This window comes from Vanessa cardui, chromosome 12 (assembly GCF_905220365.1).
Source record: "Vanessa cardui chromosome 12, ilVanCard2.1, whole genome shotgun sequence".
Classification (NCBI taxonomy): domain Eukaryota; kingdom Metazoa; phylum Arthropoda; class Insecta; order Lepidoptera; family Nymphalidae; genus Vanessa; species Vanessa cardui.
The window spans coordinates 6533484-6550665 of NC_061134.1; the positions used below are offsets into that span (position 1 = coordinate 6533484).

A 17182-nucleotide genomic window follows, 5' to 3' on the forward strand; every position below is an offset into this window, starting at 1 on the left:
AGCGAAAACAATAAGTTGACGGGCTACCTCTTTCATTATGTTATATCAATATCGTTTAATTTAGATAATATCTAAGTATGTAATACATAATCATAAAACACGTACTAATACCTAGCAGTTCCATTGAATCACAGCCTCACAAACGTTCAGGTACAATTGACAAAAATAAAACAAAAACATTCAATAGATATTTCCGGTTCGATTCGCTCTCTCAAGGACGCACCCAGCCGCACCCCATTTCCGTTCAGTAGGTAACATCGGGTAGAGTAAAGGTACGTCGTTGTCGGCAAAAAAGAAGCAGATGTCGTTCATTCCGTAATTCAAACAAGCGAGAAATTCAACACTGAGATAATAAACTCACTACTAGGTACATAACTGACTCAATTATTAAAGCATCAAAGGTTAGACACAAAGTTCATAAAATCCTTCCCGATTTGTAATGCTACGGGATCGACACTATGATCAAGTTGTCGCATTAACACTTCACTTTCCCTGCAACCAAGAATTTCAAGCATTTACTCATCTGCCGGCAAAGTGCGCGTAATTACAGGGGTTGTCCGAGCTCCCTCGGCAAGACGCGGAGAAACCTTACAGACTCCTTGATAGATCGTCAATGATGGATTACTTTCTCGAAAATTGAACGAAAGTGTGTCGTGTGAAAATGCCGTTTTTATTGTGGAATGTATAAGCAATTTCAGAGACAAATCAAATACCATGAAAGGCTCTCAAGACACGAGCATAAATAATTATAATATATATCTTCGTTCTGTCCCTACTTAATGAACTACATTTACAATCATTCTGGAATATTGGATAAAAAGTAGAGTAATAAGGTTAAATACCATGAAAAAACTTAAAGGTATTTAACGAAACCAGAATGAATGTTATCTCAGATTTTTTTAAATAAGATAATTAAATAAATATTTGTAGCTGCTCTCTTACGACATAATATTCCTAGAATCACGAAATGTATTAAACCTAATGATTACTTATTTTTATCTAATTTTTTTTCGAGAATCATTAAAATAGCCAGTATTTTTTTCTAAAATATAACGGTAATTATTTCCTCATTAACAAAGTTAATATTTTTTATATTAAAATACTATCTTGTTAAAATGATACATATAGTAAAATAATGCATCAATTTATGAGTTTAATACAGGCGAATAGCGAACGCATGCAGCTTTTAAAATAAAATGAAATGAACGTAACGTAATAATGAAAATGACTTGCGAGACGAAGCAGGAAGGTTGGGGGGCGGTAGGAGCGCGCCCCTCCACCCTTCCGCACCCCGCACCACACCCGCGGACCGCGACCGAGCGAGAGGCAACGGCTAGCCAGCTGCGCGTTTGTCTTGCTTGCTTGTGTTTTTCGGTTATCGTAGTGAGATTGACGCTTCATTCTTATTTTCTTTCGTTCAACAAGCAACAGAAACAAGTTTCTGTATATGCGCGTGTGAATTTTTTTCACGTTCACAGATGCGATTGTGTAATGAGCTGACTGAAAACATACCGAATTGTACGTTCCAAACCAGTGTCGCTATTCAGAGTTGTTACTTGGATACCAGTGCCTTTTGTCTGAAACAGTGAATAAAACAAGAGTGGTGCTATTTTTGTACGTTCCTGTCAGGTTATACGCCTGTGAACCCAACAGTGTGATCAGTGATTGTTGTCGTGGCCGGTTTCCGTTGAGGAAACTTTCCAAACGTGCATAAAACTGTGGGTAATGCTTTCCTAGCGAATGCGGGCCCTGCCTGCACGCATTCCATTGGGAAGCAAGTGCCGGCAATAAGCATTTTACGGTATGTAAAGCGCTCTCAAGTTCATCGTACTTTGACCTAAAAATTGTGTAAACGATTTTGACCGATGTCCAAGCTTGCCGGTGTCAAATGTCAAAGTAACCAGCGACCAAGTAACCGATGCATTTTAAGAATAAAACATATGGGTAGGTAGTTACTAGATTCCTTCAATTGCCATATAAATAGATGTTTTTTTTACTTATGTATCAAATAAAATCTAAATTCTATCAAATAGTGGCTAGAAATCTTTGTCTCAAAATTAAATTAAAAGCGCTCAGATTCCTTCAAAACCTTTTAAATTAAACCAGTACCACTGGGCTTTTTTTAATAAATATATAATTACAGTTTTATCATTATATCATTAGTAGATTAAATATTAAAATGAATTAACTAAAATTATATTTAGTTCCACCTAAATGTAACATTGTGAATTTTTAAATAACTATTTATTTAAGATACTCGCATCAAGTTAAACACCAGAAATAATATATAGGAATGAATCATTCTTAAAACATTAATGATAAGATAATACAGTTTCAAAGTAAAATATTTAATGTCTTTGATTTTATCAAAAGGTCAATGATTTCAATAAAACCAATTCTCATGAAGATAAAAAAATTTACCCTGACCCACATTCTGCCACTGCTCTTGTTCTTTACTGCGTACTTAAGCTATTGTAACATTAGATACAATAACACCAGTATCTACAGCCGATATTCAAACTATAATTAATAATAATAATAATTAATAAAACAGTATAAGTAATGAATTAATGAAGATTTTTTATAAATTTTTATTGACAAATACCCAAAGCTTTTCTATCAAAGATTTTTAGAAGGGATAATTAATCATGTAATAAATATACAATAAAAACAATTTCTTTATATATGATGACCATCATGTCTGATACTTTTTAATTGAAACAGTGTCAGAAGTTATTAAATAATGAGTTAACTCAGTCGAATATAAGAAAAAAAATGAAAAGTCAACTAGTTCTATCATTACATATACTCTAAATGTAGTATAATATAAAAATATAATGAATTGTATAGAGATAAACATCATACTGTATTAATATAATTCATTGCTATTATGTGGTCTCAGTCGAAACAAAACAGTTGGAAAACAATGTTTGAAAACATATAAACAACAAACAGAAATGGTCCAACAATTCTTTATTCATTAAACATTCAATGTTTCATCTTAACAGCTATTTTAAAACATTTAGAATATAACTCCTAGGATCAATTGCAATATTTTTATTTCGTATTGCGCATCATCCAGTGACATTTTGTTTGCATTACATAGTATAGAGTTTTTATTTTTACTATAAATTATTAACTTTTGTGTTTGCAGAAGATTTCTTTATAGCATTACCTATTTAGACCCATTATTCTCACAGTGCATTAATTTCTGTAAGAGAATTAGAACTCCTAACTGCATTAATTGTCATTTAGTTGTATAGAATAGTGGATTTATAAAATCAGAAGTTAAATTCTTATACCAATTAATTTTAACAAAGTCTAAATAAAAGTTTTAAGAAAAAATAATAAGAAGTTGTTAATTAGTGCCAAATGAAATTCTACAATGGATATTATGAATTAAACTTGATACAGATCAATGATATAAACTAAACAATCATTGTGAAGTGTCTGTACATTTTACAACAGATATTTTTCTTTTTTTATTATTATAAGTGTGAGACAAATTCCATTAAAAACTTAATTAAATCACTTCAATGTATCAATCACTTTTTCTACTTTTATCATTCCAGTCCACCAGTCATTTATCAATACATTTTGTTTTATTTTTAATATAATCTATGTCCAATATAAAACTTTTTTTAATAATGGTTAATTAATTTATGAAAAAAAAATATTATTATTCTATTTTTAAACTGTTTAGTTACTTGAGATTTATTTTTTAATTTCAATAATAATTTAAAATATTTTTGTATTTCTAAAACTAGATCCCTATATACTTGATAGAGAAATTAGGGCAACTTTTATTTAAATTTTCAATATATTGTTGTTAGTTTTTGGTGACATTCTATATGAATCAAGCAATTGCAGAAACTGAAATTGGCTACTGTGTCAGTATAGGTGCACCTTAAGCATACTTTCCTATATTTTCATCATTATTCATCTACCTTAAAAGAAAGTATATCTATACAATTTTGCATTCTATGAAGTGTGCTATAGTAAATGAAGAAAATAAAAGAGAGAAAGTTGTAATTACATCACAACTATTTAATGAAAAATTCCTTTCACTCATATTCCTTTTTCACACATTTAGCCATGAGCTATTATATATAATATTTGATCGAACATTACATCACTTTTTTTCTCATTTTGAAAATATTTCAAGCACCCTTCGAGCTGTGCTTATATAATTTCATTGTTTATTTAGAAAGTTCTGATTTTCATATACATGTAAATTTGAAATTTTTTGTTCAAAAGTATCATATTTGAAATAAACAAGTTTCTTTGTTGATGGTATATATCAATATGATTGCATTATTGTTATATAAGATAATTTTTTTTAGTTACAATAATTGATATAAGTAAAATTATCAAAAAATCTCATAATTTTGTCCATTGTTTGAACTGATCAATGAATATTTAATTAAACATCTATTTATTTGTTCTGGAAGATTCTTGTATTTTAATTTGTATAAATTAGATTTGCTTTTATAGTTTTGATATATATAAGAGTCGAGATGGCCCAGTGGTTAGAACGCATGCATCTTAACCGATGATTGCGGGTTTAAACCCAGGCAAGCACCGCTGATTCATGTGCTTAATTTGTCTTTATAATTCATCTCGTGCTCAGCGGTGAAGGAAAACATCGCGAGGAAACCTGCATGTGACAAATTTCATAGAAATTCATGTGAAAACATGTGAATTCCACCAACCCGCAATGGAACAGCGTGGTGGAATATGTTCCAAAACCTTCTGCTCAAAGGGAGAGGAGGCCTTTGGCCCAGCAGTGGGAATTTACAGGCTGTTGTTGTTGTGTTATAGTTTTGACTTGGTTTTAATGTCTTCTTTCATGATTAGGGAGACAGGCGGAGCGGGTGGCGGGGTCGGCAGCGGCGGGCTGCTGGCCATGAACGCCACCCAGGTGCAGTGCGAGCCCCACGACTCGGTCGTCCTCATTAAATGTAAGTAACCAATTAACACCCGATACCAGCACCCTAATACGTTTACGTTCTCCCATCATAGCATTTCAAGCTACACATGTGGTAAATGAAAAGATGAAAATAAAAGTATTCAATTTCAGACGTATTAATATAAATACTTTGTTTTAAGGTTGAGGCGTAGTATTTATTTACAATATTATGTTAAAACATTAATGTAAACTTATAATAGGAACACAGAAATCAGTAAATATAGGGATTAAATGGTGCCTCTTATCGCTATACGAACAGATAGCTCGTCTTGGAGAATAAATTACGATTTTTGAATATTATATACAAATATGCAGTTTTTACACGTCTTACTATTTGATGATAAAACAAAAAACATTATTACATAATCCTCAACGTCAAAGGAAGAGCAGCGCGCCGTACAATAAACCTTAAATTCAACCCACGCTTAAACAATTTTATGCTATAATTAAATTATTGTGATGGCGCCTGTAATTTAGGTTAGGCAAGGACAACCTGTCGCGTTATTAAATCATTAAAACTATACAAGCAAATAAATTATGTATATAAATTAAGCTTTAATAGTAGAATTGACAGTTATTAAATATATGTTCCTATTTATTAATTTAATATCTACCGATATTATTATCTTCTAATATAACCATTAATACTTAAACACTGTAGGCTGAAGTATTTTTGGTTATATAAAGCGGAATAATAATAAAACAATCAATAATCTCTGGACCTTCTGTTTGGGCATACAAGAGTTTAGCAGTAAAGCTGTTACCTGTTATTATTTACTCAGGTAAATAAAGCAACAGCCGTTCCTCTACTAAGCTATAGCCTCCTATTGATAAGCCTATAGAGATTATTTCACAACTCTGCTCCAATGCGCGGTGACTGTCTTAGTTATATGTGAAACAAAATATGAAACTGGAATTATTTCACCACGTGGATTATAAGATCGAGCAACTAAGATCCACGCTCATCTTAATGTCCATGAGTTTCTGGGATATATTTAGAATAATCTCCATTACGGCGTCCACAGCGTTCTATTCGCTGGCTCGATCATTTTTAATCTTACTGCGCACTGTTTTGTTATGTTTTGCATATGCTAAAATCATTCGTATTTATATCAAATAGTTTCGCTTACAAATATAAATACAATTTTAGTCTTTAAATTATTGTTAAATGATTTATAACGCATCTTTAAAATTTTCACGTGCTTGTACTCAACAAGTCGAAGCCATTTTAATCTAATCGGCACGAAGATAGATATCAAATGGAGTTGTCAAAAATATTAACTTAAACTCGAATAGTTAGTGTGAAATCATAGTCGTTTGTGCGTGGCAGGTGATGCCTCAATAATAAAGTTCGTATTTTGATTGTGTTTGCAAAATAATATTTTACTGTGTTAGAAATAATTGGAAGCATAAATTAAAAAGGGAAAATATTTGATCCATATATCATGTTTTATTAATTAGATACGCAATAAAGGCCGTCAATCACCTATGTTAATAAGTGTTTCTCTCATCATCATCATCATCACGTCTTATGTAAATAATGTTATATCTTTCACTGCCATTTCGAGTATTATATTAATTCAAGACTTAGAATTCGATAGAATAAATTTTTTGAAATACATGCCCAAATATAAATATGCCATAAAGAAATGATGCTTGATTCAAACTTAAATTTCAACATGAAATAGTTTTCGATTCGACAACGTTGCGATTTCGAGAAATAGCTGAAGTATTGTGTTTATATTCGTCCTCGAAAGTTCCCCCGTTGTGCCGGCGCGCCGTTCTCAATTGATGCGGGAGGCGTACATTCACAATTAACTTTGTGAACTTAATAATTGTACGGATGAGCGTCACTGTTTATACTTTTTCCTCAGTTTGTTGGTAGGCTTAGCAATTGACATAGTTACCATCAATTATGCAAACCGAGTGTACAGCATTAGTTCTAAACCGACTTTACAGTGTGTTGCACGTTGCGAACGATGATTTTCTCAGCAAATATAAGTAATGTGAAAGAATTGATGTTTATGTGCCTGTGTCTGTGCCGGTGTTTGCGACAATGCAGTTCACACTTGTGATCGTCGTTAACAAAGTCAAACTATGTCCCCTTACAGAGGAACCGATCAAATGGATAGGTACGTATAATTGACATTCATTCAATTTGACCGTTAATTAATGAATATGTAAACACTTAATGATGAATCATCCAATAATTGTTAATGAATTATTCATTCAGCATTTTCCTAGACGATATAAGTACAGTTGCAATTTTGTTAGACAGATATTTGCTGGTTTGAATTTAAATTGTATGCGATATTATTTTTATCCAGTATACATAATAAGGTAATTGATATGTATTTTTTTGATATATTAAGTTATTAATTAAGTATAAATATATATACATTTAATAGTTATGTAAATTATTTTTCCAAATCGAACATTAAATATGTATTTAACGCCAAATAATTTGGAAAACCTATCAAATATTTTTTTTTTGTATGTTTTTAAATTAGTTTTGTGTTTTTATATATATTTAAAATCTATATTAAATTTCTAGTTATTTAATTGATTTCATGTCTATAATTTGATTGAATTATACTTACTAATAAACACTAAATGTACCACGCATGGCTATTTAATCACATTTGTACGTATTAATTAAAAAGAAAACTTCAATTATCATTTGATTCGCATTTAATTAATAGACCGTAACTAATACTTATGAAGTATAAGAACCTAGTGAATTAATAATATATAATATAAATTTTGACGTAATAACAGGCACACATTTTGTCGTAATCGGTAAATCAAAATCAAGATATTCATAATAAGAGAATTACAAGCGATATGCAAAATTAAAAATTGACTTTAATGCTGTTTTCATAAACCCAAAATGATGTTTCTAATGAGGTCGAATAGGTTGTAACACAACCTATCTTTCTCCCAAAGTTAAATGGATTTGGTCGTCATAGGATTATTCTAAAAGGTTTTTTTAGTATTTCTATATGATTTAAAAACCAGTCTCTTAATTCCTTTTACTATAAGTTATTTTATATTAGGTATAATACTTGTCAGTAATGACAGTCGATTGCTTGATTTTTATTTATGATCTTGAATAAATATTTGTTCTTCATTACGAGTCTTTTCATTTGGTTCGATATCATATGATGAAATACTCTGAAATATGATAATGAGCGTGTATTGATTAATGATCGATCCTGTAGCGAAATTAAAAAAGCGTTTGACATCCATAATGTATGTTACACTTTAGGTTGAGTAGGACTTTTCATAGAACGACGAAATTTATTAGTCATTGTGGTTAAATTTCCGTTGTATTATTAAATGTGGTTTTCTGACTAAAACTGTGACGATTTAGAATTTTTGACGTCATTTAAGTAAATCATAAAACAGTATTTAACGCTAAGCTAACGTATTAAAAATACATAAACGTTTTGTTAATCATAATAAATATAACATATTATATGAACGATGTCGCTATTTGGTTTTATTATCTCCATATATCTCAGAAACCGGGTTTCGCAATGGAAATTATGTCAAAGGCATAACTCTTCAAACACGATTGTTAGCTTGCAACGCCCTATTTGCTGCATTCTTATCTGAAATTTGCAATATGGCGGTATGAATCATAAAGATCTAGCTTCAAACAATGAGTGTATGAGTGACGGGGCGTGCAGGGCGGCGGCTCTGATCTCGAACCAATGCGGTACAGCGATCTTTAGATAGGCAAGCGGTACTGACCGTCCATAAATCGATTTGTGTTGGACCTGTAATTTTGCTGTTTACACTACCTAGCGGGTCAGCCTTCTATCTAATCAGGTTATCGGCCTCGAACGGTTTGTGTTCACTTTTTAAATGACGAGTTAAATTCGTGATAACAATCTCAATATTTCGCAGGATCGTATTTGTTCAATCGTTGATTGTTTATTTGCAACTTAAACCTTTAACTGTATCTAATCATCTTTGTTTATTGTACGTGTAATACTTTTAATACATATGTTTGTTTGTACCGTTTTACTGGTATTTACCGTAGAACGGATTTAGAAATTTAGCAAAATGTTCGTTTAAAGCGGAATATCATGCAATCTATAGGTAACGTTATCGCTGCTTCAATATTGTGATGATTTACGACGTTTTCGTATCGACTAACGACAGTAGCGGAATGGGGGTCGACATTATTCAGAATACGGACGTCTTAATTCAGCAGTTACGATAGCAGATTTACAACATCGTGATTGAAATAACGCAAGATATGTCACAGCTTTCTGCTTTCCCACAAGACAGAGATGTTGATAGTTTAAACCCTGAAATATTCAACATCATTATCATCCATTGACAAATCAAGATATGCATAGTATTTGAATTTTGAAAACTATTTCTTATATAGTTCGTACAAATTGTTTTGCCTAGCTCGTCTCGATGTATTTAATAGTTAGTAGTTCTAACCCGACCGTTATTGAAAGTTCAAATATTAAAAGCATAGCTTACTTTTCAAGGTGGACAACTTAACAAGCGTGTAACCTATATATGATATGTACATTTAAGATAACTCTGTCGATATCTTATCAACATAGACGCCGAATTGTGCCGAAACTATAACATATTATACTTATAATTTTAACAAGATCTTCGAAGAAACTAATTCGTGTATGTTAAAAGTTACTTTAAGGTTAAGAAAAGGCAATGATGGTCTCACAATTATGAATGTCTTATTAAATTTGTAGTTGATAAGAGATATTGATTTCATTATAAAAATATTACAATTACTTATAAAAATATTTTCGAATAAAACATGAAATGCGTAAAGTCCGGTCCAGCAACTAGTGCTATGCATATTTAGCGGACTAGATACCTATAGATAATATTTATGTAGAGAATGTGTATAGAGTAAATTAGCTTGTATTAGTTTCGACACGGTCGAGATAAAGGTGAAGCGTTATCTAATTGAAATTGATAATAGTGTCCGATGTCGACGCGGACAACTCAATACGCCTTTACTTTATTATCGCGTATAATTTAACATCACAAATTAATTTACTTGAAATTATTAAATATTTATTATATGAAACGCTGAGATGGCGCATTTGATAGAACACGAGAGTTGACCGATGGTCAAACCCTGGTAAGCACCATTGAATTGTCATGTGCTTAATTAGTGATCATAATTCATACCGTGCTTGGCTAAGAAAACTATTAATAAATAATTCCGCCGGAATGTGCTACCAAATTTTAAATGAAATGATATTAAAACTTTTACAGTATCTCCTATAAATATTTAGATAAACTTTTGTATAATATGTGTGTGAAGATTATCCTAATTACCTAACTGATTTGCTAATCATTGTAAACACAGCGTCGCTGTGTAAACTTGCCTCGGTGTAAGTAATCAGCTGTGCAAATGTTTCTTGTTTTCACAGATGATTGTAACCGACCGATCTGTTGCGCATATTTCTCGCGCACTTCATTACATTTTAAATAACTTCTGTTAATCAATATAAAATTACCTACCTGCTGGTGTATTGAAACCCCTTATATGAACTTAACGAAAATTTAGTTCCTTTTTTAAAGTTTTTGATAGTAAAAATACAATTATTATACGTGGAATAGGCTATTTGACTGGTTTTGAAAAATTCATTTTATATTATTTAGTAGAAGTTATGGAACCCAGTAAAAGTTGTGTTTTTTATTTCTAGTACATATTTGCCGAAAAATATCAATATTCAAATTCCATATTTAAATAGCGCGCAAAAACGCTACTTTGACAATATGGCGCTGCATTGGGGTCGGTGACGTCACTTTCCTGTATTTTAAATCTGTGGTACATATAGTAGAAAAGCAAAGTTTACAAGTAAGTGACTTCATCACAAACCCGGCCAATCAGGAGCGTTTTGTGTCACATGACAAACGATTGAAAATTTGCATTTTTATTTATGGATTTTTGAATAAATTAAGTATTATTTTCAACTTTCGTTAGTAAATAACCATTTTTAAACTCATAATATACACTGATTACAATAATTCACAATTTATTTTTCGCATTGTCAAATAGCCAATTGAGGTCAGACAAAACCTAGCAAACATAATTTTGTAATAAACATTTTGAATTCAGGTCATGGTTACATTCTGTATATAAGGGTGAAAATATGCCTCCAAACATTAATGTCTGGCGACTTTTCGAAAATGCTTACAAATTACTCTCAATAATTACAGGTTGTTTTTGTGTATATACTTGATCCGTAGCGAGAAATTATATGGCCTATAACCTTCTCCAATAAACGGATTATCTAAAGCAATTACACAAATCTAATCGGTAGTTTCTGCAATTAGCTCATTCAACCATACCGAACCCCTCAGCTGTATAAAGCAAATAATAGATTATTTTTAATTAGAAATGCACAATTTAGATTGATTCTGAATTTTGCAACCAACTACATTTATTAAAATAGTGACCGTAACGTGTAACTGTTATTTGAAATTAGTTTCTGTTTTGACCACCAGATGTGTGCAATGTCTCTCTCCATCTGACAGATTCCAAATTCGAATTATGAATTTACATAGCACATAAGAAATATATTCGGATTCGATTTTCGAAATCGATGGATCTAATTTTGATAAGGAGTATGAATTAGTTATTTACGTTTTGTATGAATATTTGGATTTCGTATGTAATATGAATATTTTCTCATTAATTCAACCAATGAATTATGTATAAGTAAAAAAACAATCACGTTGCGAACTACATCATATTTGATTACATATTAGTGTGCGTGATAAAATAAACGACACCAATATACGTTAACTATATAATTATGTATGGATGTGTGTGTGTGTGTGTGTGTGGGATACATCACTTTTGTGTTTAGTGATATTTGCTGCTTTACGGTGTTAACATGTGTGTAGTGTTAAATTACAGTTAGACCTTGAATTCATGTTACATAATCATTAATTAAACATTATCGTGATGCGGTTAATTCAGTGATGAATTTTAATATGAAACGTTCAAGAAAATGTGATAACAGATTGTCTAAAATTAAACACAAACTGATAAAGAAATACAAGAGTGCGTAAAAGTATTTTAATTTTAACATTAAACACGTATATAATTAATCGTTTACTCGTAACGATAATTTTAATATTAATCGATATAAGTTTGCAACACTGCAAAAACGTGGTCGCCTCGACGCCCACGCTACACATTCAAGGTCCTAAGCAACATAATTTTAAGCTTCGAAAATCGGTTTGTAACCGATATCCTAAGTTATTTACGAATTATTTGAATTATATATAAATGGAAAACAAAAATATTTTTTATGTATAAAAATGTGTGTATGCGTTTGGTAATTAAATATTATTTCTTTATTGCTCCATTTGATGTTGGATGTCTAAAGGATTTAGAGTAAGTTATACGCTAAAAACCTTATTGCAGTCTCCTTTTAATTATAAATAACTAATAAAGCTTACCCTTTTTACTGTCGTACTTGTATATCTAGTAAATATCTAAATAGATAGATGTTTGAAAAGAGAAAACAGACATTGAATGCATGACTTCGATATTCTTATGTCTTGTATAACATAACATAGATATATTATTTAATTTACGAGCATATTTCGACTTAAACTTTATAGTATGTAATTAAAAATCGCTTATCCTTTTTAGCATGTGATAGCTATTAACTTTCTGATGTTATGTAAAAATACATTAAAATTATAGCAATGCCTTTCGATCCGCAGATGAGCACCGGTCGGCGGGAGGCAGCTGGGAGGAACCTGTGAGCGCGGTGCGAAACACTCCGCTCAGGCGCTCCCAGCGGCTCAACTCGACACTGGACTCGAGGTACGATAGAAACAACATAAATCTAACTAAACATAACTTCGTACACGACATATATTGCTATCTCTTTCTATTTTCTAAGAAAGAAAAGAAAGCAAATATATTAAGTCAAATAACTTAGTTGCACTTACATATGTGTTATATACACATATGTAAGTGCAACTAAGTTTTTATGTTTCTTTTTTATATACAATAAGGTAGACGAACTGTAATAAGCGCCACTTGATTTTAAGTGTTCACGACGCTGAAATCTTCCTAAGATTTCCATTCATTCATTAATTTAAGTGTTGAAATATAATCTAATTTATCGAAAGACCCCAATAATATTAATTTCGTTATATTTTTCATTTAAGAACCAGTGTGGTATTCTTATCTTGTTAGATGTCACTGAGTCTGAATTACGATGTGAATAGCATTAAACCTTCTGAAAGATAATTCCTTTCGAATGAAAAACAAATAAATTAGTCTGCTGAGTTTGGATTCAGGGCTGTTCGTGTAATTTTAAATCTTTCAATGAGACGGCATGTTTTAAAATTTGTCTCAATTTTTCATCCGCTCGGATTCATTTTATTTAAATATCAAAGCATTAAATTTTGTTGTGAATTAATGATGGAGTTTAATTTTAGAACGTGTTTTGTATGCCTACCAATAGTTATATTATATCTGTGTGAAGTCCAGACGTCAGTGTCAAATGTATATCAACTTAAACAAATGTAATCTCTAGAACCGAACACCCAAAGTATACAAGAGTACTAGAATCGCTCAATCCTCACATTCGAATCATTTTAAACGAAGGAAATAGGCTCGGTCTGTCTTTACTAAGTATGATTGATGGTTATTCCGAAATTAGAACCAATTCATTCGAATGGGGGAGCTTCTAAGTGATAAGTACGTTTACTAGCAGACAGCTTTAACATCTGTAGCGTTCGTTATCATTCACTCATTTTACTACTCATAAAATCTTTTAAGAAAGCCTACACCCGTTAAATGATAAATTATTAAAGTCAATCAATCATGTGATCAGAAAAAGCGATTTTTTTTATAAATATAATCAATTTAAATAAGAAAAACATTGTACGATTTTATAGTCCAATAACTAGTATTAGACAATAGTAGAACAATATTCATATAAATTTGTTTTGTAATAGCCATAATTAAATTGTAACCAACTCGTGCCAAGTCTATATAGCTGACAGTTGGCAAGTTGGCTCATATACTTCCTATGCTATACTCGTGTGGTCTCGTCGCGTTCGACAATTAACTTCGCCGCTTGGTCAATTAACACAAATTTCCTGTGTTCAAACTGCAGGGGCCACCAGAGGCCACTGCCTCTCTGAATGACCGTTTAACTCTATTATCTGAGATATCGTTTTAGAACACCTTCATGAAACCGTATCAATTTAATGTTATTTACAAAAAACTATTGATGATAAATTAAGATAGTTTATCTAATGTATATTTCAATTATGAAATGATGTTATTTTTATTCTGTTTGTATATTGTTTTAAATAATAGACTCGTGTAATATCTGTCCTTACCGTCACATTAATTATCGTGATCCTTGACACGGTTGTTATAATGAAGACAGGTAACATCCTCAACGGCATTAGTTTTGTACATTTGAGTTCATTTTATTATAACTCATGTTAATATTATTTATAACTAAATGAGTTTATAAAGAACAGTAGAAGTTTTTATTGGAAGTGATTTTTGTGACGTCTTGACGTCCCGGTTTTATTTACTTTTATTTTGTCTGTTTGTGTTTATGTATCGATGTTGAAAAAGTAATTGTTTACTATTCAATTTGCGTCCCTCGTTAAAAATATATGAAGGTTGTCATTGTATTATGTTAAATACATCTATATATATTTCAATAAAAACTGCGCACATTGTGCAGTGTAATCTATGACGTCGCCAACATAGATGCGGCAGATATTGTGAATGTTTTGGAATTCACATTTAACTCCCAACATAAAACAGATTTATTATGAGAGGATAACATATTCGGCAATTAATATCTACTAAAATCCGACCTATATAAACAAGTTTTATAGTAATAACTCAAACAATATATCGGAATGCATCTGCGTTTTAAAATCTGCGAACATTCGTATTTTCTTTTTTTTAAAGTGCATCCACTTTCTAAATTGACTCATAAAACGTTTTATATAGGCTGTCAAAATTCTGCACCACTGACTGTATACTGACACACATATCTAGAAAGCTATAACGCATTTTTTTTTAAATGCGTACAAGAATAAATCGAAAAATATCATACATGTTTTAAGTTATATCAATAAATAGTAACGTTTATTTGATTATTTAACATATTTAGTGAGGTAAGCAACATAAATAATGTCAAGGTTAACGGTAAACTTGATTTGCATATTCGCTAGTGATAATGATAAATGTGGACCTGAAGTAGGGGTAATTATTCTGGCCCCTATTGTCAGCGTTACCTCATGCTCGTTCGTACGTTTATATTAACTATGTAACTACAGATTATAGCAAATGTAGCTGTTTTTATAAGACGCTATTCAACTGTGATACACTTTTGGATCGTACTGGGTTATTTGTTTTTAAATGTTGGCAACATTTGAAAACAAATAACTGTGCTACACGAATTTACTGGTCTTTTTGGATGTGTGCCTGTTTTGTACAGTTGTTAGTTTATCGACTGCTTTATCACTAGGATTGTAGAGTAAATTTTCAGTGCTTTGTAACTTTCTTCAATAAACGACTATCTAAAGCAGAACGTACTAAGAAATATACTAGTAATAACTCTACCATATAAAAACAGGCCCTATAAAAAAATCGAATAAAAAAAAATCTTGGAAGAATCTTCATTTTTAATTATTCGGAACAATAAATCGCCATCTTATGAGATCTTTACATTTCAATTATTATCACTTTTTCCCTCTATCAGTGTATTACATATGTATGTATGTTTGTTGAACGTGTTTTTTTTGTCTCGCATATCAGGAGTATAATTAATTGTATTGATTCCAAATCTAATTTCGTCTGCCGCGCATTTGCATAATGAACGTCATATCAGTATTCGTTACATTCAATCGGCGCCGTCCAATTTTTAGTCGACTGCGCACCGGGGTATCCCTTGGCCAATGAACAATCGTGTGCGCAACTTTGATTGAATTCTCAGTCCTCACTGCTATTTATATGATACCAGAGAGAGATCAAACGCGAGACCAAAGGCCTTACGTGTTTTCCGAGACATGGCATTTAATTGTCGTATAAGTTAAGTAACAGTCGTTAAGGCTCTTACTTCTGTGCAAAAGCCGCCTTTCCTCTTCCTTGGAGCCTTTGAACTTATTCGTTAATCTAATTGGACGGATTGACACGTGTGTCTGAATTGCCTCTGATACCTATCGGTATCCTTGCTATGTTTTCCTTCTCAGAATATGAGTTATAAATTGAAATTAGGTACAAGTAAAGTAATTAAAAGTGTTATCTCTTCCAATTTAAATAGGCAGTTTTCAGTTAAGATTCACGTGTCACCACTGGACCAGCTCCATTATAAATTAAATATAGAATTATAAATATATATTTCTAATCGTAATATTTAATGTAAAAATCTATAAATTAACATAAAAGTTGAAGCTTGAATGGTTAGACGTTAAACTAAATAAGGGTTGTTATTTACAAAGGAACATATTTCATCCATGTTATTGTGTTTTGTTATGACACAAGCTATAGGTCAAAGAGATAAGCTGACGAGGCTACAGACAGTACGTCGTCTGTCTTGTTTATCACTGATTATTTAATACATATTGCATTATTTCGAAATTTACCTAGCGAATATATTATTTTTTATTACAGACTTTAAGGACTTGTCAATTTGTGAATCTCTTGCGTAATTTCAATTCTATTGCACGTAATTATATGGAAGAGAATCGCGTGCGGTGCTCCGTTGTGATTTTTAGTGTATAACTAATCATACTGTTCACGTGACAGCCCAATAGGACGTGGGCGATTCACACCACTTAATTGTATTCTCAAGGTTCAACAAAGCTTGCGACATTATGTTATTTATCAACTTAAATGCAATCAACAATTCAACTGTCTTATCACTCTACCTTGAAATTGCAAACAGCTACGGGAACGGGACACATTACGGTTACCTATAAAACTAACTGGAGATCAAATTATATTCTATAAAAATATCAATAGCAATAAATATAGCTATTGTTCTCGGCATTTCATACAATACAATCGTAAAATACATTTACAAAACTAATATCAAAATTTATTAGATTTTAGTTATGAACTTATATGAAAATTATATTTTGTATTTCATTCTTATCAACAATAATAATAAATGTTTTGGTATTGCCGTGCCGCACCTTTAA

The 17182-nt window shown here is 31.4% G+C and overlaps 1 protein-coding gene across 6 annotated transcripts in view; it reads left to right on the forward strand.

Moving 5' to 3' along the window:
- Positions 1-1315: 1315 nt before the first annotated feature.
- The window catches only part of LOC124534049 (rho guanine nucleotide exchange factor 10), a 37549-nt gene continuing 21682 nt past the window's right edge, over positions 1316-17182 (forward strand). For 2 of the 6 annotated variants that reach the window (XM_047109694.1, XM_047109695.1), the window contains exons 1-3: positions 1316-1944; positions 4858-4961; positions 12716-12818. In XM_047109694.1, coding sequence (XP_046965650.1) covers positions 1919-1944; positions 4858-4961; positions 12716-12818 — 233 coding nt within the window. In that variant the 5' untranslated portion in view covers positions 1316-1918. Of the gene's footprint in view, positions 1945-4857; positions 4962-6874; positions 7102-11846; positions 12045-12715; positions 12819-17182 lie in introns of those variants that run through there. The other 4 variants (XM_047109698.1, XM_047109699.1, XM_047109697.1 and 1 more) reach the window with 3 other exon arrangements.